The following is a 21,848-nucleotide window of genomic DNA, read 5'->3' as shown; positions in this document are numbered from 1 at the left end:
AGCAAAGAAGCCTGCCGGCAGTGGAGGGAGCTCAGGGGGATTTGCCGAGGAACGGGCTGGTTCCCCTCCTGCTTGTCAGAGCCAAAGGCATCGGGGTGCCGAGTCCCCATACGGGGATGTGCATCCTAGATGCACCGCAGGAGAAGCCTGCCCCACACAGCAGGCGCCTGCCAGGATATTTCCTACCAGCGCCAGCACTCACTTCTTAGGCAGGAAAGCCTTGACAGATTGTCTTTGGATTTGGGGGCCAGCCCAAAGATTTAGGAGCCAGACAATGGACACCTGCTAAAATTACTGGGCTTAGTGGAAGTTATTGTGGAGGAGGAGGAGGAGGGTAAACGGGCTTCTCTCTCTCTCCTCGAAAAGAAACAGGGCTGTCCAAGACAAAGACGGTCCTAAGTAACTCCACCTCTGGACATCCTAGGCTAGGCACCAGGGCTCCCTGGTGCCTGGGATTTGTCAAGTACTGCAGTAAAGAGTATGTTCACTCCAGGATCTTGACCACGGGTTAAGAGCGCTTTGCTGACCGCCCCACTGTTTCCTCCTAGGACTCTGCGGGTGCTGTATGCACCCCAAGCACAATTCGATCACCGACCCATTCATCACAAGACTTACGCTTTCGTCCACTAGCTCTATGGAGAACAGCTTCCCTTCCCCGCGCGAGTTGCTCCATGTGCGGACCTGGCCTTTCTGGGTCACCCGGGCACAGATGGTCCACCTGGAATCACACAGCAAGGATCGGAACCACACCAACCCCTCCAGCCAACGGCGTCTCTTCCCATTCTTCCCATTTTTTAAAAAAAGCTGTTGGGAGATGGGGAGGCTCTTATTTCGACAGGGGGCACATTCCAAGGCTTCGGGGCGGCAACAGAGAAGGCCCGTCCCTGAGTAGCCACCCTACAAACGGGTGGCAACTGCAGATCGGCCCCTCCGGATGATCTCAGTGGGCCGTGGGGTTCAGAGCCAAGATGACAGTCTCCAGGCAGTGCACGTTGTTTTTTTAAAAAATACAGCACACACAAGCAACAAGAACCAGTTTTAAAACTGCCGGGGCACCTTAAGGGCTCTTTTAAGGCCGGCAGAGATGGAGACGCTCTTACTGGGACACTGAGCACCTTCTGAAGTCCAGGAAGCAGGTCTTAGCAGGCGTGTCGGCAGGTGTGGGACTGAGCCCAGAGCCCAGCCTGTTCATCCCACCGCGCAAGAAGAGGAAGACGGAGCAGGCGGCGAGGGCCAAGAGCCATGGTTCTGGCCGGGCCTGCTTGCCAAAGGCAGCGCCTTCCGACACACACACACACAGACGCAGGTGCTCAGGCGCGGCCACTTACTTGGACTGGTAGGGATTCAAGCTAGTGATGGGCACCACTTTTGTCTGAGAGCCCCCAGGAGTGCTCACAAAGCTGGAGCCCCCCGCTTTGCCAAACGTCTTCGCTGGGCCGCTGTATTTCGCGGCAGCTCCTAAGAGGGGAGAGAGAGAGAGAGAGAGAGCCGGGTTTCAGCCTGGCAGAACTCAGCCACTTGAGAGAGACCAGCACTTCCTCCCTGCACGGACCAAAAACCCGAGCAGGCTGGTCTGGCTCCACTCGGCCCTGATTCCAGACACAGGGAATCCATGCACGGCTGCCACCACAACTGCAGACTCGTGCTTGAAGCCTCACTGGCATTTAGCCTTGGTGGCCAATACACGGATCCGCCCAATCGCTGGCGTTCTCTCGACGCCAGGAGAACTTTGCATGCTTCTGCGGTGCATGTGTTGTGCGCGCGCGCGCACACACACGCACACCAGCGCTGCCCTCAACAATAAAACGAAGTACTGCACACTGCTGGGGGCTGGGGGAGAGCGCAACCAGACGCCCCCGGCCCCGGCTTGCAGAAAGGCCCGTTAATGGGTAACCATGACCATGTTTCCCCACGAAACCTAGGACGCTGCCTAATCCCGAGCCAGCCCCTTGGTCCGCGGAGCCCAGAACGGTCTACACCAGGGCTGCTCAGCTTCAGCCCCCCTGCAGAGGCCGGCCCACAATTCCCACCGCCCCGGCTACTCGCCCTGCGGCTGGAGATTATGGGGGTTGTAGTCCAAAAACCGCTGGCGGCGGGGGGTTGAGCAGGCCTGCCTTGATTCCGGTCCGCTCTGCAGTGGGGCACTGAAAGGCAAGGCAGCCGATGAGATGGGGCTGCTGCTGATTCTGAGTCTGGGAGCTGGGGGGTCTCCAAGAGAGGGAAGCAGCTGGAGGCCGCAGGCCAGGAGGACGAGCCAGGCGACCAACCGGCCTCCTCCCCGGGCTGTTCCCGAGGCGGACCTTTTCTGTGCTGGCCATTGCAGAGTTCCAGGAGGGCCAAGAGCCCACCTCGCCCCCTGGGAGCCTGGCAGGCGCCTCACTGAAGCAACAGCTGGGGTGTGCGCCTGTGAGAATTTCCGCCGGCTACACCAATGACTGGGTCTCTCATTATTAATAACCGCCACAACCTGACGGCCCACAAATTATTTTTCAGTTTCGATTTCCAGGTCAGCTCCCTTTTCCGGTTGGCTTCTCCAAGACGCCTGGCTGGCAAGACTGCTCTTCCCCGCTTGGAAACAGAAGGCACTTTAATTATAAGCTTGTATTGCCAAGAAGCCAGGACCCAAACAAAAAGCATCCAGAGACGCCTTCAAGCAGAGTCAGGAGAAACTTGGCGCAATCCGCCACGTCTGCTCCGCTGCCATCACTTTGTGCGCTGACATTCTCTGCCGCCGATCACACTTTCTGCCTCGCGATCGAGAGTCCAGGAGAGCAATCCTCCAAGATGTCCCTCGGGCTGGATCGGCCACAACGGCCCTCCCTTTCCAAGGGGTTTCCACAGGAGAAGCCCCTGCAGGGCTGGGCCCTGAGACAGACGGGTCTCTGCCCACCCGGGCTGCTCGACTGGGCCTGGAGCTCCACGGCTGAGCCCCTGCTTCGCGCGGCTGCTGGGGGCGCCAGCCGTCCTCCTCCTGCCCCCCATGCCTTCCCCTCTCAGGGCCAAGGCTCCTTACCTGCTGCTGGACTCCCCATCGGAGGGGCTGGCTTGCTGGGCGCTCGGCTGGTGGCCAAAGCAGAGGCCTGCTGCTGCTGCTGCGGCGGCCCCCTCGGTCCCGTTCCTGGCAAGCCAAGGGAGAAAGGCCATTTCAGTGCCGTCAGCTGGCCGCGAAGGCCCTTCGAGCCCAGCTCGCCGTGTCACGCTCTTGCGGCAGGGAGCATGAACTGCCCCCTTGGCTGAGCAGCCTCCAGCTGGGCTTGCATTAGGGGATGGGGCTGGAGCTCAGGGGTGGAGCCTCCGCTCGGCATGCAGCCCTCCAGGAAAGAGAACCCAGGAGAGCTGCTGCCAGCCAGGGAGGACAACACTGAGCCACGGGGACCAAGGGTCGGACTGGGCATAAGGCGGCTTCCTAGGGAAAGCAGACCACCGTTACGAGGAGGGCGCTGCAGTTCGGCGGTCATGCAGAAGGCCCCTGCTTCTGTCCCCGGCAGCACCTCCGGGTAACATAGGGAGCTGCCATAGACTGAGTCAGACCATTGGTGCATCTAGCTCAGTATTGTCTTCACAGACTGGCAGCGGCTCCTCCAAGGTTGCAGGCAGGAGTCTCTCTCAGGCCTCTCTTGGAGATGCTGCCAGGGAGGGGACTTGGGACCTCAGATGCTCTTCCCAGAGCGGCTCCATCCCCTGAGGGGAACCTCTGACAGTGCTCACACATGTCGTCTCCCTTTCATATGCAACCAGGGCAGACCCTGCTTAGCTAAGGAGACAAGTCATGCTGGCTCATGCTCAGCCCCATTTCAGACCCAAGTCTAACAAGGATAAAAGAAAAGCCCATTCATTTCCCCTCCCTCTCCACAATGATCCTCATCAGCAAGTCTGGTAATTTTGTCACGAGGTCCCTCTCCTGCTCTCCCAGAGGTTTGGGCTAGTTCCTGGATTGGAAGGAAGTTGGTCAAGGCCTGCATGACTGGATTTCAACCAGCTCTGCTTAGGGGGCTTCCCCCAGTGATCTATCCATCATTGGGCAGAGACACACAAAGTCCTGCGGTCAGTGTTAAGAAATGCAGCTAGGTTTTGAAGCAAGAGCAAGGTGGCTCTAAACGGGTCTTGCAAGACAGAGTTCTCAGCACAAGGAGCTTTTTTTTTTAAAAAAAAATTTAAATCAAAACGTTTATTATATCCCATCCTTTGTGCCCAGAAGGCAGTGTGCAACAAACGGGTAAACACATAATCAATGAGCAACAAAGTTTCCAAAAAGCAAACACACAAGAGCAAAACAAAGGCGATCAGGAAATTAACAATCCCAAGACAGAGAAACCACAAATGCCAGCAAACAAAATCACCCACTAAAAAGAGAATGAAAGAAGCCTTATGACACAATCTTAATGCAAGGTTAAACACACACACACAGCGCACCACATTCCAGTGCTGACATGGGTCAACCTATCGAAACTCCGAATAAGCACCTGTCTACCCAAAGAAGTACAAAGCTGTAAGAATACTATGCCCGAAACCCACACTTATAGCTTGTTCCCTATTATCAGAGGAGGTTTTTGTTTTCATTAACCTGCTGCCTTCCTTGACATCCGTTCAAGGCAGCTCAGGAAATCAGGGCAAACATTAACCAGACACAGTTGCGCAGTCGGGTCAGCTTTCTGGCCCGGCACCTCTTTGGTGGGTGAAAGTTCACCACCACCACGCCTGGAAATCCTATGGAAAGTGCCCCGAATTCCATTATGGGAGAAAGGCAAAGAGGACTGCAGCAAAACCAATCTCAAGTGCCGATTCCATCTGAAGACACACTACGAACAGGCCATCACATGAATCACGGACCCCCAAGCCCCTTTGGTGCATAACCAGCTATGAGCATATACACGTTTAGGGTATATACGGCTACAAAGAACCACCCTGAAATGCACGAACAAGGAATATATGTCTCCTGCGCAGCGTTAAAGGGATATCAGCTCTCCCCAGTTTGAACTGCCCGTTTAAAAACATACATTTAAATATATGAATATTAATGTGCATCCCGTGTCAGGTAGATGTGCAATATTAGATGTGCGTTGCTCTTCGCATCCGTATGTCTCTCACAACACGCTCCTTTGGGACAGGAGCCAACTGTCCTGCGCTTTGAAAAGGTCAGCGCCTCTATAGCAACCAAACCAACCGCCCGAAACGATGGCGTTCAGCCACAACGTTACTAACTCACGAAGCCTCACTTTTTAAAAAATCTATGCTGCCCCACCAGCACTTCAGAGAAGCCAAGCCAAGCAGGCTTTTAGTGCTATCAAAATCCAGACTGCCGTGTTATTCCTCCAGTCCAGAAAATAGGAAGCTGCCATAGACTGAGTCAGACCCTTGGCCCATCTAGCTCAGTATGGTCTACACTGACTGGCAGCAGCTTCTCCAAGGATTGCAGGCAGGAGTCCCTCCCAGCCCCGTCTTGGAGCTGCTGCCAGGGAGGGAACCGGGAGCCTAGACACTCTTCCCAGAAGGGCCCCATCCCCTGAGGGGAATCTCTTACAGGGCTCACACGTGTCTCACTAAAAGGCAAACCAGGGCATTTTAACCCTAAATGCAAACCAGGGCAGACTCTGCTAAGCAGAAGTGAAAGTAGTGGGTTTTTTGGACCCGGGCGCCCTCTTTTAACCAATGCTACCTACAGGTTTGTTGAATCATATTTGTGCAACACATGCTGACTGGAGCCAGCTCGGGAACTTGCACTCTCAAAAATGCAATTTGCATGTTGTCCGAACTATAGGAAGGGGTGAAGAACGGGTCTGGCGGGAGCAAGCACGAATGGTCCCCCTTGCTAAGCAGGGTGTGCCTGTGGAAAGGTGACGACGTTGTGAGCCCTGGAAGGTCTTCTCCTTAAGCGGCTGGGTCGCAGCTCAGTCAGTGGAAGAGCCGCTGCAAGCCTGACTTGCAGAACGTCCCCGGCACAAGGTGCAGAAGGGGTGTCCGTCTAGGAAGCGGTTCCGGACGGCCTGGGATGCCGAGGGAGTTAAAAGCCGTGGATCCGGACACAAAACACAAAACCCCCATTCCTCGCCAAAGGGGAAAACACGTGGCTGGAGAGGCAGCACCGCAGCGAAGGAGCCGTGGCAGCTCGTGGCGGGAAGCTCCTTACCCTCGCTGTATTGCACGGGATTGCCGATTTTCCCCGTCAGCCCGTCAGCCGTTTTCACGACGTCCAGATCCATCAAGATCACCACTCTCCTGCCAAGAGAAAAGGAAGAAGCATCGACTCTGAGCGCCGGCTGGCTTGCAACGACCCCCACAAGCTGGAAGTGCAGGCAGGAGGCAAGGAATGGGGTCCTATCCAGTTGGGTGCCCAGGGGGCAACCAAACTGGCAAGGCCTGGGGGCCCTCCAGATGTTGTTGAACTACAACTCCCATCATCTCCAGCCACGATTGTAGCTGGGGATGATGGGAGCTGTAGTTGAGAAACATCTGGAGGGCCCCCAGGTTGGGAACCACGGCTCCCATGAAAGGCTTTGCATGCCAGGAATACATCTTAATGTGGAGTCAGAATCCTTAGAATTGAGAACGGTTCAATTCCGTCATCTTTATCACAAAGAGATCCAGACAGCTACAATGGACGCAGGGCAAACAATTACCTTCCATCCTTCAGGGTATTGACAATGAACTTGTTAATCTGGCAGACGGCGTTTTCACTCAAGTGCTTATCGTCAACCAGAGAGTTCAGCTGAGTCGCCAACATGAAAGCTACGAAACCAAAAACAAAGAGCGGGGGGGGAGAGAGCTACTCAGAATGTCCACAGGAGCTCAAAAGGCCAGCATGTTTTTGAATGTTTTTAGACTAATGCCACAGATTTTTGCTCAGAGATCTATTTATTTCTCATGTTTATATACCACCTTCTCTCACCCCCCCCCCGGAGGTTTGCGTAACATTCAAACACACACCAAAACCAAACACAGCAAAGACAATTCAATATGTTTAACTAAAAGCCTGATAAAAACAGATATGTCTTACTTAAGAGGTTTCTTTCTTTCTCTCTTTCCTTTCTTTTTTAAAGGCAGTCAGAGATGGGGAAGCTCTTATTCTGACAGAACTTGAATATGGGTCTCCCCAGTCTGAAGACAAATCTCTGCCTGCTTGACTGCACCGGTTTCTGAACCCAGAGCCCGACTGCCAGATAGTTTTGAGTGAATGACTCGTCTGTGCTGCTCCCACCTTCCACCGCACCCAGGCGGATGAAGCCACATTAAATCACACGGCCATTATTCTCGTCCGAAGGATTCCCAGATGTTGCTGACTACAACTCCCAGCATCCCCAGCGGCAATGGCCTTTGGCTGGGAATTATAGTTGGCAACATCTGGCAATCCCTCTGACGGGGAACACTGCACATGACCCCACTGAAGAGCGCTTCTGCTTCACCACCTACTTGTTAGCTGCCCCATAACAAATTGTTCTCTGGGCGGCTTACAACAAACACAGCATTAAAACATCAAGTAAAAAAACACCACGCAGGAAACCACAGAGCTTGTGTGAAGAGCACTCGGAGGTCTAGCCCCCGGCCTCAGGAAGGCCACCTAGAGGGATCAACCGGCTGACTCGGTATGAGCCAGCTTAGTAGGACCCAGGGAGGCTTCTACGACTTCTGACCCAAGGAAGTCTAGCTTCTCCCGCTGATGGGAGTGCAACTGAAAAGTCTTTCATTCCCTCTTCTCGACCAGCCTCCATGCAGTCACCCAGGGAGGTAGACAAAAGACAAGCCACATGAACTTCCCTGGGATATGGCCAACTCCCACGCAGTCCTTAACACTGCTGCTGCACTTTGCTGCAGACTAAATGTGCATGGGCACGGAGCAGCAGGGACATATAAAGCTCCTTTCCAGAGGCCTATCTAGCTCAGGACTGCTAACTCTAGCTGGCAGCAGTCTTTCCCCGCTCTGCTGACCGACCAACCGATCAAGGGCCGTCAAGTGGGTGTCGACTCTTACAGGCCACAGAGAGAGAGTCTCTGCAGGATGGCCTGGCCTTGAAGGTGGTCTCTCAGGGGTGCATTCTGCTCCCCAAGATAAAAAGGACCGTGGGTTCTCAGAAGACGCCAGGCCTGGAATTGGGACTTTCCGCCTGAAAAGCAGGCGCCCGGCCACTGAGCGACCTCCCCTCCCCTATCAGTGTCGATGTCCAGAGACAGGATCCCTATGGCTGAGCCCCACCGTGCATTCATGCTTACAGGAAAGCGTGTTCAGGCCATCGCTCAACAGCATCCGGTAACGGGGTACACTGTTCCCAGTGGTAATCGGGCGGATGTTCTGGGGAGAAAAGAGAGAGTCTTCATTCGGGTTCTCCAGGAACAGCTCGTCGAGTCCTGCCCAGGAAGGACAGCCGACCGAAGACGGACACCAGAGCAGAAGCGGAGCCATTGCGGAATACTCACCAGGAGCTGCAAGACAGGGGCTCGGACATCCTCGCCTTGAATCATAGACTGGGGAGGGAGAGAGAGGACATGAATGCCTCTGAGCAGAGGAGGTCAGGCAGGTCACAACAGGAGGCTTCCCGGGACCGCACGGCAACCTATCACTCATGCTCTAACATCCAGCGACATTGTCCTTTAGGGCCCAAAGGAGACCATTCGAGCTCGCCCAGCCTGACAAAAGCACAGGCCCAGAAGACGGAAAGGCAGGCTCTGCCCTGGAACCTTAAGAAAGGGTGTCCCACACAAGCGGAGGCGCATCGCCACTTAATACACTGTGCTTCCCTCATACAGCACCAAAGGCTCTATTTTTAGCATTACCCACCCGCAGAGAAGCCCACCCCGCTGTTTCTCCGCACGAGAGACACTGATCTCTGTGTTCTTCATGAGTGGAAGGAAAGAAGCTGGTCTTGTGGGGGCAAGCATGAATTGACCCCTTTGCTAAGCAGGCTCTGCCTGGGTTTTCATTTGAATGGGAGACTGTATGTGTGAGCACTGCAAGAGAAGCCCCTTAAGGGATGGGGCCGCTCTGGGAAGAGCCCCCTGCCTGCTTCTTCTTATTTATTATTTTATTTACTAATTCGATTTCTAGACCGCCCTTCCAGAAATGACTCAGGGCGGTTTACACAGAGAAATAACCAATAAATAAGACATTCTGCTTGCAGGCAGAACGTCCCAAATTCCCTCCCTGGCAGCATCTCCAAGACAGGGCTGAGAGAGGCTCCTGCCTGCAACTTTGGAGAAGCCGCTGCCAGTCGGTGAAGACAAGACGGAGCTAGATGGACCAAGGGTCTGGCTCAGGATATGGCAGCTTCCTGTGTCCCTAAGCGTCTGGACTGTTTTCATTACCAGCCTTGAAAGACGGACTCCCTCTCTCCTTCCTGGTTTGAGCCATCACCCACTGAAGAGAATGATGAAAGGCGCTGCAATCTCTCTCCCCAGCTTTGCCTGCCCAATTTCTGCTCCCGTGAACAGCTCAGGAGCAAGGCCGCTTAAAAAAAGAAGACGTCGGCCCTGCTTTTGCCTGGACTCTTGGTGTCCACACCTTGGTTCCTAGAAAAAAAGGGTTCCCCAACACGTGGTCCTACCCGATGCTGCTACTACAACTCCCATTATCCCCAGCCACAATAAACTCTCTAGCTGAGGGTGATGGGGATTGCGGTTCAGCAACGTCTGGAGTGCCACAGGCTGCCCTAAAGCTCCTTGACTACCAGTTTGCCTCCACAGCAGCATTTGTGAGAGGAGAGCTGGTCTTTTTTTTTAAATTTAATTTTTTATTAATTTTAACAATATCTAGACATTCATAACACCTTAAACAAATATGGGCTTCCTGCTCACACCTCCTCGTGAATCGCCAACTATAGAATTAACCGAGAGGAGGGCTGGTCTTGGGGTAGCCGGCATGAATGGACCCCCTTGGCTAAGCAGGGTCTGCCCTGGGTTGCATAGGAATGGGAGACTTGATGGGTGAGTCCTGTAAGATTTCCCTCCTTTGGGGATGTTGGAGCCGCTCTGGGAAGAGCATCCGAGGTTGTTCCCAGTTCCCTTCCCCGGCAGCATCGCCCAGAAAGCGGAGCTGAGAGGAGACTCCTGCGGCCTGCAACCTGGGAGAAGCCGCCGCTGCCAGTCTGGGTAGGCAACCCCGAGCGAGACGGACCAAGGTCCTGACTCAGTATGTGGCAGCTCCCTGTGCAGTCACCCACTCCCCACCGCCCCCGTTCCTCCTGACTTAGTAGCAGTTATTAATTATTATTATTATTATTTTAATTTAGTCATTGTTATTGCTGTTATTATTATTATTACTACTACATTTATATCCCGCTCTTCCTCCAAGGAGCCCAGAGCCCAGTACTACAGACTTGAGTTCCTCCTTCACAACAACCCTGCAAGGTATTTATTATTATTGTTATTATTTTAATTTAGTCATTGTTATTGTTGTTGTTAATTATTATTGTTGTTAATTTATTGTTATTATTGTTATTGTTACATTTACATCCCACGTCTTCCTCCAAGGAGCCCAGAGCCCAGTACTACAGACTTGAGTTCCTCCTTCACAACAACCCTGCAAGGTATTAATTATTATTATTATTATTTTAATTTAGTCATTGTTATTGTTGTTAATTATTATTGCTATTAATTTATTGTTATTATTACATTTACATCCCACGTCTTCCTCCAAGGAGCCCAGTACTACAGACTTGAGTTCCTCCTTCACAACAACCCTGCAAGGTATTTATTATTATTGTTATTATTTTAATTTAGTCATTGTTATTGTTGTTGTTAATTATTATTGTTGTTAATTTATTGTTATTATTGTTACTGTCACATTTACATCCCACGTCTTCCTCCAAGGAGCCCAGAGCCCAGTACTACAGACTTGAGTTCCTCCTTCACAACAACCCTGTGAGGTAGGCGAGGCTGAGAGGGCAGTGACCGGCCCAGAGCCGCCCAGCCAGTCTCATGAGGCCGAATGGGGGGGGGGGATTTGAACCCGGGTCTCCACCACGCGGGGCTTCGGCCTAGTTCCCACAGATGCCCCCTGGGAAGATCTTCTGGCCGGGGTTGGTGGGTGGGAGGGAGCCAGCCCGGCCGAGGGCCCGACTCGGGCCGGCAGCCTCCCCACGGGGTGGGGGGGAGAGTGAGGGCGGGCGCCGCCGCCCGGGAGCCCCCCCCCCCCCCAGCCCTGGGCTCACCGCGATGGCGCCCTCGCTCAGCCGGACCGCCATGGCGACGAGGAGGAAGAGGAGGAAGAAGAAGCTCGCTTCCCGCGCGACGCCGCTGCCGCCCCCTGCGGCACGTGACGCGGCCCGGGCGGCGCCATTGGCCGAGCGCCGCCGCCGGCGGAGGAGGAGGCGGGACTCCGGCAGCCAGCTGGCTCCGCCCCTTCCGGCCTAGGCGCGCCTGAGGTAAAACGGGCCTTTCCCGCGCTTTTTTCTCTCTTCTTTCATCATTTTGGCGGGAGGGCGGGCGGCGGCGGCACGGAGTGGGGGGGCCGGGGCGGCCATGAGGGGGGCCCCCCTTCCTCAATGTGGGGGGCGCGGCTCTCTCAGCGAGGGGGCAGAGTGTCCCGAGTTCCCTCCTCCTTCTCCTCCTCCTCCTCGGTGCCTAGTCCGGCTCAGGGCTGTCTGCACGGGCTGGCAGCGGCTGCTCCTTCTCCAGGCACAGGCCGGCAGCAGGGGCCTCTCCCGGCCCTCCCTTGAAGCCGCCTCAGAGCACAGCAGGCGGAGCGATAGGAAGCTGCCCCTGAATACTGAGTCGGGCCCCGGGTCTGCCCAGCTAGGGTGGTCGGCACTGACTGGCAGCCGCTCTCCAAGGTTAGTTAGTTAGTTGTTTGATTTCTAGACCGCCCTTCCAAAAATGGCTCAGGGTGGGTCACGTAATAAATAAAAATAAGAGGGCTCCCTGTCCCCAAAGGGCTCACGGTCTAAAAAGGAACATGAGACAGAGACCAGCGACAGCCACTGGAGGGGGTACCGTGCTGGGGACGGAGAGGGCCAGCTGCTCTCCCCCTGCTGAATGAAAAGAAGCACCGTGTGTCAAAAGGTAGCTCGTTGCCCAGTGAGCAGGTTCCAGGCAGGGCGAGGGATCCGGTGAGGCCCCAGCAGCCTGGAGATGCTGCCGGTTGGGGCTGGGCTCTTCCGCCTGCAAAGCCCAGGCTCCGCCGCCACTGACGGAGCTGCCGCCCCTCAGAAATCCTGCCCTTAATACAGAGGAAGCGGCTGTCTGCTGAGTCAGGCCCTTGGTCCATCCCACTCAGTATCGTCTTCACAGACTGGCAGCAGCTTAGGAACCTAGGAAGCTGCCATATACTGAGCCAGACCCTTGGTCTATCTAGCTCAGTATCGTCTTCACAGACTGGCAGCAGCTTAGGAACCTAGGAAGCTGCCATATACTGAGCCAGACCCTTGGTCTATCTAGCTCAGTATCGTCTTCACAGACTGGCAGCAGCTTAGGAACCTAGGAAGCTGCCATATACTGAGCCAGACCCTTGGTCTATCTAGCTCAGTATCGTCTTCACAGACTGGCAGCAGCTTAGGAACCTAGGAAGCTGCCATATACTGAGCCAGACCCTTGGTCTATCTAGCTCAGTATCGTCTTCACAGACTGGCAGCAGCTTAGGAACATAGGAAGCTGCCATATACTGAGCCAGACCCTTGGTCTATCTAGCTCAGTATTGTCTTCACAGACTGGCAGCAGCTTAGGAACATAGGAAGCTGCCATATACTGAGCCAAACCATTGGTCTATCTAGCTCAGTATTGTCTTCACAGACTGGCAGCAGCTTAGGAACATAGGAAGCTGCCATATACTGAGCCAGACCCTTAGTCTATCTAGCTCAGTATTGTCTTCACAGACTGGCAGCAGCTTAGGAACATAGGAAGCTGCCATATACTGAGCCAGACCCTTGGTCTATCTAGCTCAGTATTGTCTTCACAGACTGGCAGCAGCTTAGGAACATAGGAAGCTGCCATATACTGAGCCAAACCATTGGTCTATCTAGCTCAGTATTGTCTTCACAGACTGGCAGCAGCTTAGGAACCTAGGAAGCTGCCATATACTGAGCCAGACCCTTGGTCTATCTAGCTCAGTATCGTCTTCACAGACTGGCAGCAGCTTAGGAACATAGGAAGCTGCCATATACTGAACCTGACCCTTGGTCTATCTAGCTCATTATTGTCTACCCAGACTGGCAGCGGCTTCTCCAAGGTTGCAGGCAGGAATCTCTCTCAGCCCTGTCTTGGAGAAGCCAGGGAGGACATTTGAAACCTTCTGCTCTTCCCAGAGCAGCTTCATCCCCTGAGGGGAATCTCTCACAGTGCTCACACTTCTAGTCTCCCTTTCATATGCAAACCAGGGCAGACCCTGCTTAGCTATGGGGACAAGTCATGCTTGCTGCCACCAGACCAGCTCTCCTCTCCAGGTTGCAGGCAGGAGTCTCTCTCAGCCCTGTCTTGGAGATGCTGCTGCCAGGGAGGGAACTGGGGCGGCTTAGATGGAGCGTGGCTCCATCCCCTAAGAGGGGAATGTGACCTTGCAGTGCTCATACATCTAGTCCCCTATGCCTAAGCAACCAGGGCAGACCCTGCTCAGCAGAGGGGACAATTCACAGCCACAACCACCAGGCCACCGGTCCTCCTCCCAGCTGACTGAGCAGGGGGAGAGAGCAAGAAGTGAAGCCCACCCTCCTATTCAGCTATTCCGTTCAAGGTGCTAAAACCGCCACCAAACCCCAGCCAGGTTTAAAACTGGATAGATTGGCTCAGCTGACTCTGCTCTGGTTTGCCTTTGGTTGGGGGACTCCACATCAGCTCCGTAATCTGGGGAGGAGAGCTGGTCTTCTGGCAGCGAGCGTGACTGGTCCCCTCTGCGAAGCAGGATCTGTCTTGGTGTGCATTTGGATGAGAGACTATGTGAGCACATAAGAGAGCCAGCGTGGTGTAGTGGTTAGAGTGCTGGAGTAGGACCGGGGAGACCCGAGTTCAAATCCCCATTCAGCCATAAAACTAGCTGGATGATTCTGGGCCAGTCACTTCTCTCTCAGCCTCGCCTACTTCACAGGGTTGTTGTGAAAGAGAAACTCAAGTCTGTAGTACACCGCTCTGGGCTCCTTGGAGGAAGAGCGGGATATAAAATGTAATAATAATATATATTCCCCTCGGGGTAGGGCTGCATGGCTTCGGCCCTCCTGCAGATGTTAGACTACAACTCCCATCATCTCAGGCCACCTTAGCTGGGGATGATGGGAGTTGTAGTTCAAACACAGCTGGCGTTGTGCAGCCCTGCCGGTGAGGCCACAGCTCCCTGTCTGTCTTGGGGCAAATCGAACTTTGGTGGTGGATTGCTCCTGCCTAACTTTTGCTGGTGGGTGACCGGAAGAAAGTTAGACGGACGGACTCCTGCCTAACAATACTTGCCTTTCCTCCCTAGCTGATCATGGACCTGCCTGTGGAAAAATGGAAGGCTTACGTTAGCCAGAAATGGGCTTCGCTGGAGCCGTCCCTGAAGAAGCAGCTGTGTGATACGGTATCGCTCAGGGACATCATCTTTCTCTCCTTCACTCTCTTCCGGTAAGTCATCTCCCCTGTGCAGCTGGTGTGTGTAGATATTGCCCCAGGCTCACAGCTCTCTCTTGTGCCGTTCTGCTCCACAGTCCTGAAGATGAAGAGTATTTGCAGAGCCTGTCCGAATACTACCACGTGCAGAAAGAGCCTCAGAGGGTGCCGTCCTACAAGGAGAGGGGGAATGAGCGATTCCAGAAAAAGGATTACGCTGCAGCCTTAGTACTGTATTCCACGGTAAAGACGAGGGGTTACTAATGGGGGCTCCAGACAAAATCTGGACCCTGGGTCCATCTAGCTCTGTACCGTCTACCCTGAATCTGGCAGCGGCTCTCCGAGGTTTCAGGCAGGAGTCTTTCCCGGCCCCAGCGGGAGACGCTGCCGCCAGGGACTGAACCGGGGACCTTCTGCATGCCAAGCACAGGCGCTCTCCACTGAGCTACGGGCCCCATCCCCTCAGGGGAACAGCTTACAGCAGACAGTGTGCTCACCTGTAGGTCCCCCAACCCAATGCAAAGCTGCTTAGCGGAAGGAGGCCGTTCGCTGCTGCAAGGCGGCCTCTGCATCACCTTTCTGACCTTTGCAGGCATTGTCTCACTCGGAGGCCGGCAGTCCGGAAGCGGCCGTGTGTTATGCCAACCGCTCTGCAGCTCTCTTTCACCTGGGCCAGCTGGAGGTGAGTCTGAGTGGAAGGTGGCCTGTTGCAAGGCAGGAGCAAAAGCCGTTCCACTTTGGCTGGCATTGGTAGCTGGGCTGGAATTGGTGGTTGCCCGGACCCTGCCTGCCCCTTCCGTTTGCTGGGATCGGTCACGCTGGGTTCCCGGAGGCTGGGTTCCTGGTCGGTGTCTGTAGGATTGTCTCGCTTTTAGCTCTACGCCTTGACTGAACCTGGGACTCTACAGTGTTCAGGCTGCAAAGCAAGGTGGGGGGGAGGAATACGACAGCCAGTCTGACCGATATTTATAGACTTTTCTGTCCTCTTCGCAGCTTTGTTTGGAAGACATCGCCAGAGCGCAGGCAGAGGGCTACCCGGACAGGCTCTGCCCCAAGATTTTGCTGCGGAAAGCGGAATGCCTTCTTTCTCTGGGGAAGCTGCAAGAGGCAAGCGACACCCTCGGCCATCTGGAGACGAAAATGTCGGCGGATCCGGGTTCGAATGCTACCAGCCACCAGACCCTGCTCCATAAGTTCCGTCAGCTGAAAGTCGGAGTCGGTCGAGAGAGGCCCAGCTCGGCCTGCCAGCCCACCGCCCGTGACGGGACCCAGGAGGATGCGAGCCACTGGGAGGAGAACAGCAAGGTTTCCCACGCCTCTCCATCCGTGAGCCTGAGGTTTTCCACCGGCAAAGGGCGCCATTTGATTGCTGCCGAGGATATTCCTCCTGGCCAACTCTTAGTCAGGGAAGAGGCGTTTGTCAGCGTGCTGCGTCCAGGAGAAAGCTTCTTGCTCCGAGGCTGTGCTGAGCCCACGTCGGACAAGCCACTGGAGACGGAAGATCTTCACTGCCACCGTTGCCTGAGTCCACTTCTGGCTTCTGTGCCCTGCCGGGGGTGCAGCTACGCCCGGTACTGCAGCCGCACGTGTGCAGAGACGGCGTGGACGAGCTACCACCGGCGCGAGTGCTCCCTTGGGGGTCTGCTTCTCACGCTGGGGGTTTTCTGCCACGTGGCCTTCCGAGCCGTTCTGGTGGCGGGGGTGGCCGAGGTCAGCTCTTTGGTCAAGCCGCCGGGTGGGAGGGACGTGGAAGAGCCTGCCACTGGACCACGAGCTGACGAGGCCGAGGGGGACTCCGCCCCCATCCCCGGCTGCGACGCTGACGGACGGTATCGCGGTTCCTACCGAGCGGTCTTCAGTCTTCTGCCACACACCGAGAAACACAGTCCTGAAGCCCGGTTCCTCGGTGGCTTGACCGCGGCGGCCTTGTGCAGAGGCCTGGGAGACGCCGGCCGATCCGCTTTGCTTCCCGGGGAGAGGACGCCTGAGAGCCAGGAAGAACCCAGCGCTGCTGAGACCTCTCCCGGCTTGATGGTCTTCGGGGAGGCCGTGCTGAGGCACATGCTGCAACTGCAGAGCAACTCGCAGGCCATCACGGCACTTCGCGAGTCAGGTTAGGCTTGGTCTTGCTCCCACTTGATCCGCTAGAGAGACCGCGGGAGGGGAGCTGGTCTCGTGGCAAAGGGAAAATGTGCCGTCCAATCGGTGTCGGCTCCTGGCGCCCACAGAGCCCCGGGGCTGTCTTGGGTCGAATCCAGGAGGGGTTGATGGTTGATGGTCAGATGGTCTGACTCAGCGGAAGGCAGCTTCCTGTGTCGGTGGGGCTGCAGGCTGTGCTACAAAAAGAGAGAGTTTATGATGAATGCAGCTGGTCAGTTCCTGGAAGCTTTGAAACAAATATATATATATGCCAACAAACAAATATATACAAGCAAATATATACAAACAATGAATATTTATATACTGCTTTTCAGCAAACATTCCCAAAGCAGTTGACACAGAGAAAACAATCGTCAAGTAATAAGAGGGATCCCTGTCCCCAAAGGGCTCACCGTCTACAAAGAAAGAGAAGACAGACACCGGCGACAGCCACTAGAGGGGTGCTGTGCTGGGGCTGGAGAGGGCCAGTTGCTCTCCTCCTGATAAATAGACGAATATCACCACTTTTAAAAGGTGCCTCTTTGCTCAGTTAACAGGGGACGGCGGTTTGAAGACCTCCCTTGGAAGACCTCCCTTGTATGGATCTCTGTCCCTCAGATCTTTTGTCGTTTTCACCCAGGTTCTGGGGGCGGACCAGTCACGAGCCGTGAGCAGGTGCGCCTGGCTGCAGCTCTCTTCCCCGTGCTCAGTCTCCTGAACCATTCCTGCGACCCTAACACCAGCGTGACGTTCAGCAGCACCACTGCGGAGGTCAGGGCTTTGCAGCCCATCCCCAGAGGGCAGGAGATTCTCCACTGCTACGGTGAGTCACTTCTCTCCCCTGGCCCAGAAGGAAAAGCCGTTGGCCTGACACACAGAAGTTCTGTCTGGTCAAGATGAGCCCAGATATAGTCAAATGATTGGTCTTTGGCCAGGCTGAACTCCATGAAAACTGGATTTAGCAGCGGAATCCCGCTGTGCACAGCACTGATTGGCTGGCAACCATGCCAGCCGCAACCTCACTTCCCTGGAGCAGATTGGCAACCTCTGTACGGCTCCTTGCACCTATCGGTCTGTTTCTTAAGGCAATGAATGAGGATTAAATCGTGCTTTTAAAAATGGTTTTTTCCAAAAGACTGGCAGCCCACTGTAGTCCCGGAGAGCGAAGCCAGCCACCCGGGAAGCCCTGGAGCCTGCCCAGCCAAACCAAGACATGAGCCCTGTGGTTGCGGTGTGGCATGTGCCCAGAAGCCCCCCTTGGCTCTGCGTCCTCTGACCTCCTTGGTCCTCTCCTGGCAGGGCCTCACCGCAGCCGCATGGGGGCTGCCGAAAGGCGCGAGCGGCTCCTGGCTCAGTATTTCTTTGAGTGCCGGTGCCAGCCCTGCTTGGATGAACTCCGCCCCAGCTCCAGGGAGAGGGCAGCCCGCCAGCGCAGCGGCTTCTGCTGCCCTGCCTGCCGCATGCCCATGCAGGTAAGGGGCTAGTCGGATCCGTCTGGAAACCTTTTGTTTGTCTCCTGGGCAGGGCGTCGGTGAGGGAGGGCCTCCAGTTAATGGACAGACGGGAAGCTGCCTTATACTGAATCCCTGGGTCCCTCTCGCTCAGGATTGCCGACCCAGACTGGCAGCGGCTTCTCCCAGGAGGCAGGCAGGTGTCTCTCTCAGCCTTATCTTGGAGAGGCTGCTGCCAGGGAGGGGACTTGGGACCTCCTTCTGCAGGTCTCAAGAGCCAGCGTGGCGTAGTGGTTGGAGTCCTGGACTAGGACCGGGGAGACCCGAGTTCAAATCCCACTTCAGCCTCATGAGACTGGCTGGATGTGACTCTGGGCCAGCCACTTTTCTCTGAGCCTAACCTACTTCACAGGGTTGTTGTGAGAAAGAAACCTAAGTCTGTAGGACCCCGCTCTGGGCTCCTTGGAGGGAGAGCGGGATATAAAATATATATAAAGTCGGGGCAATGTGGCATTTTTTAATCTTATGAGGATTTGGCCAAAGGATTGAGAGCCAGTGTGGTGTAGCGGTTAGAGTGCTGGACTAGGACTGGGGAGACCCGAGTTCAAATCCCCCTTCAGCCATGAGACTAGCTGGATGTGACTCTGGGCCGGTCAGTTCTCTCTCAGCCTCGCCTACTTCACAGGGTTGTTGTGAGAAGAAACCTAAGTCTGTAGGACACCGCTCTGGGCTCCTTGGAGGAAGAGCGGGATATAAAATGTTTAAGAAAAGGGGGGGGGAAAGCAGGTAGGGGCTCTTCCCGGAGCGGATCCCCCACCATCCCCAAAGGGGAATCCCTGACAGCTCACCCATGTCTCATCCAAGTGCCAGCCAGGGCAAAACCCCGCTTAGCAATTTGCGCCGGCTACCCCAGGACTCGCTTTTGTGGTCGGGTCCCTCGTGTGTCACAGCACCACGTGTTGGGGAAGGCGTGTGTGGGGTAGGAGGGCTGGGAGTCGCTCTGTCGGAAGCCGCCGCGATGAGCCTGTGGCCTTTGCAGGGGGAGGGCCTGCTCCGTTGCTCCAGCGGCGCCTGCGAGGGCCCGGTCCCGGAGGATGGCTTCCTGCGTCGGCTGCGGGGACTTCAGCTGCGGACCGAGGCCGCCTTGGAACGCCTTGGGCAGGGCCAGTCCGGTAAGAGCCTTCCCCCCCGTCGCCTGCACCCACAAGGTGGTCAGAGAAGATGAATCCCTGGCAAGGAAGCCTAGTCCGTGGCCACCACGGGGTGGCAGCATCGCCCTGCCCAGACGGTGTGGTGGCCCGGCTGGTCCTCTCTCAGAACTCAGTCCTGCTGTGGTGGTGGTGGTGGTGCTGCTCCTCCTTCTCTCTCAGGGGCAGAGGGCAGGGCCTTGGCCATTCACCCAGTCCGTCCTCCTTTCAGCAGGGCTGTCTCTCTGGCTCTCTCCCCCTCCTCCTCCTCCAACCCGCTCTCTTCCCTCTCCGGAAATCCCTTCCCCGTAGCCCCCCTGAGAGCTTGCTTGTTCCACTCCTCCTCTTGTGAGCGCATCCCCACCTGATGCTCGGGTTGAGGCCTGTTCCCTCTGAATCTGCAGGTCAGTCGGTGGAGCTCTTGCTGAAATGCAGGCTGGATGCGGAAAGATTCCTCTCTCCGGACCACTTGATGGTGGGCGAGATTGAGGACCACCTGGCACGGGCCTATGTCACCCTGGGTGAGTGGTCCGCGGAATTTTCCTGTCATTTCCCTTTCCCCCCCCTCACTGGCACCCGCTTATCTCCATGGAAGAATGCATGGTGGTCTGTTTGCACGGGCTGTGTTAAATCTGCACGGATGCTTTTCCTTACCAGGTTCAGGCATCTCTAAAAATCAAAGATGCATTTGAAGGTTGATGACGAAGGTGTGAGTGGCGGTGAGGCAGCTTCCTCTGTTCCACCAATATGAAGAAATTGGCGTTAAAATAAAGTGCTAAGCAGTCGCGGTGGTGGTGGTGGGGGGGAGGAGAGCAAAGCGCTTCATCCCCCACAGGACGCTTCACCATCCCTGCTTCTTCTTCTTCTTCCCCCCATCCCGCTTTCCCAGGGAAGTGGGCGGAGGCCGCAGAGCACCTGTCCAGCAGCATCCAGGTTGTCGAAGCCCGTTATGGCCCCTCCAGCATAGAAGCCGGGCAGGAACTCTTCAAGTTGGCTCAGGTCCTCTTTAACGGGTAAGCCTGAGGATCCTTGGGCTACGAGTTTCAAAATGAGGCTCAAACTGGGCCCCAAGGATGAGCCAGGAATCCACGGGGCTCTCCCCGCCTGGGTTCGAATCCTGTCCACTCTGGCCAGAGGATCTTTTCAGGGGAGGAGAGCATGAATGGTCCCCTTTGCTGAGCAGGGTCTGCCCTGGTTCCCATTTGGAGGGGGGACTCCAGGAGAGCACTGCCAGATATTCCCCCTTCGGGGAGGGGGCTGAGGCTCAGTGGCCAAGCATCCGCTTTGCACGCAGAAGGGCCCGGGTCCCACCCCTGCCGGCAGCAGCATCTCCAGGGAGGGCTGGGAGACACTCCGGCCTGGAACCCGGGAGGAGAAGCCGCTGCCAGTCTGTGAAGACAATCCTGAGCTAAACGGACCAAGGGTCAGACTCATTCTGGTTCTGACCAGCATCTAGGCTCCAAGTTCTTCCTCTGGCCGCATCTCCAAGATTAGGCTGAGAGAGACTCCTGCCTGCCACCTTGGAGACGCCGCTGCCGGTCAGTGTAGGCCAGGCCTACTCAACTTTGCCCCACCCACCCCCAGCTGTTTGCAGACTACAACTCCCACGACCCCCAGCCACGGCGGCCGATAGCCAGGGATTACGGGAGTTGTAGGGCGACGTCTGCAGGAGGGCCGGCGTTGAGCAGCCCCGGTGTAGACAGTTTTGCGCTAGGTAGGATCATAAGGCAGCTTCCTGTGTCTCTTAAGATGCAGGTGTAGAGTGTCAGGTGCTGGATCCTTTTTGGGAAAGTGTGTTTCAGGGTTGGCTTAGAGACGAAGGCCTAGGGGGGAATGGAAGGACACCCGGGGGGCGTTTTGGGTTAGGGTTTCTTCTGGGGGAAACGGTCCCGTCCCCATTTTCCTCCACATCTCGTAAGGTTGGCCTGGGAAAAGCCCCTGTCATCGTCTCCCTAATCATGCCCTGAAAAATGCCTGCAGGATGCCGGTGTCTGGAGGGTGGCGGAGGGTGTGTTCAGCGCCGCCTGCAGAGGGGGGCCCCTTTAGCCCCGGAAGGTCCCCGACGCCCCTCTTTTTTGTGGCTAGGTGTGCGGTGCCGGAATCCCTGGGCGCCATCCGGAAGGCCGAGGCGGTCTTGTCCACCCACTGGGGCGCCCAGAGCCCTCCGGTCCGGGAGCTGCACGCCATGAGAGCCTGCCTGCAGGAGCGGCTTGGAGGCCACGCCGCGGCCACGGCCAGGACGCCGACGGGCCCCCAGCCCCAGCGGTGAGGCCGCTGCTCCACCCTGCCTGGGAGTGGGGCCTGGAGGGAGGAATCTTGTGCCTCTGAGAGCGGGAAAGGAGGGCCGTGTGAGGCTGCAGCTGCTGCGCGTCATTAAAACCGCCAGGAGATAGTCATTCTCTCTCTCACACTCATGTTGCAGCCAGGGCTGAAGCGAGCCCTGCAGGTCAAGGGCTCTCCAGCTGTGCTTGGACGGCAGCCCCCTTCGCTCCCAGGCACTTGCGGCTGGGGGGTGATGGGAGTTGGCGTTCGACCCCCGCTGGGGCCTAGACTGGGGTCCAGCAAAAGCCCCTAG

General features: G+C 56.0%; 2 protein-coding genes across 3 annotated transcripts in view; one reads left to right on the top strand and one right to left on the bottom strand.

Annotated features, from left to right (window-relative positions):
• RPA1 (replication protein A1) overlaps positions 1 to 11,291 on the bottom strand; it is a 29,685-nt gene extending 18,394 nt beyond the window's left edge. The window contains exons 1-8 of the mRNA XM_053274564.1: positions 11,139 to 11,291; positions 8,410 to 8,457; positions 8,206 to 8,284; positions 6,618 to 6,726; positions 6,128 to 6,216; positions 3,014 to 3,118; positions 1,329 to 1,458; positions 616 to 718 (exon numbers count right to left, since the gene is read on the bottom strand). Of these exons, the coding sequence (XP_053130539.1) occupies positions 616 to 718; positions 1,329 to 1,458; positions 3,014 to 3,118; positions 6,128 to 6,216; positions 6,618 to 6,726; positions 8,206 to 8,284; positions 8,410 to 8,457; positions 11,139 to 11,171 (696 nt within the window). The 5' untranslated portion in view covers positions 11,172 to 11,291. The remainder of the gene's footprint in view (positions 1 to 615; positions 719 to 1,328; positions 1,459 to 3,013; positions 3,119 to 6,127; positions 6,217 to 6,617; positions 6,727 to 8,205; positions 8,285 to 8,409; positions 8,458 to 11,138) is intronic.
• On the top strand, positions 11,213 to 21,669 carry SMYD4 (SET and MYND domain containing 4). Of its 2 annotated transcripts, none has more exons than XM_053274561.1 (11): positions 11,213 to 11,351; positions 14,372 to 14,511; positions 14,595 to 14,739; positions 15,089 to 15,178; positions 15,490 to 16,609; positions 17,276 to 17,458; positions 17,935 to 18,107; positions 19,126 to 19,258; positions 19,678 to 19,794; positions 20,163 to 20,286; positions 21,359 to 21,669. In XM_053274561.1, the coding sequence occupies exons 2-11, from the start codon at positions 14,378 to 14,380 to the stop codon at positions 21,540 to 21,542; spliced, it is 2,403 nt and encodes an 800-aa protein (XP_053130536.1). In that variant the 5' UTR covers positions 11,213 to 11,351; positions 14,372 to 14,377; the 3' UTR covers positions 21,543 to 21,669. The 2 variants fall into 2 exon arrangements, with proteins under 2 accessions (XP_053130536.1, XP_053130535.1); XM_053274560.1 differs by lacking the exon at positions 11,213 to 11,351 and adding an exon at positions 11,396 to 11,759.
• Positions 21,670 to 21,848: the final 179 nt, after the last annotated feature.

This window comes from Hemicordylus capensis, chromosome 12, assembly GCF_027244095.1.
Source record: "Hemicordylus capensis ecotype Gifberg chromosome 12, rHemCap1.1.pri, whole genome shotgun sequence".
NCBI classification, from domain to species: Eukaryota; Metazoa; Chordata; class Lepidosauria; order Squamata; family Cordylidae; genus Hemicordylus; species Hemicordylus capensis.
The sequence above is the reverse complement of the archived record's forward strand: the minus strand, read 5'-3'. Positions and strand labels throughout refer to the sequence as shown.

What these genes read in the sequence shown, in the direction of transcription:
- SMYD4 (XM_053274561.1), top strand. Translation starts at nt 14,378, where the DNA reads ATGGACCTGCCTGTGGAAAAATGGAAGGCTTACGTTAGCCAGAAATGG. An exon ending in TTCACCTGGGCCAGCTGGAG is followed by an intron (nt 15,179 to 15,489) that starts GTGAGTCTGAGT and finishes TCCTCTTCGCAG; the next exon opens with CTTTGTTTGGAAGACATCGC. An exon ending in CCTGCCGCATGCCCATGCAG is followed by an intron (nt 18,108 to 19,125) that starts GTAAGGGGCTAG and finishes TGGCCTTTGCAG; the next exon opens with GGGGAGGGCCTGCTCCGTTG.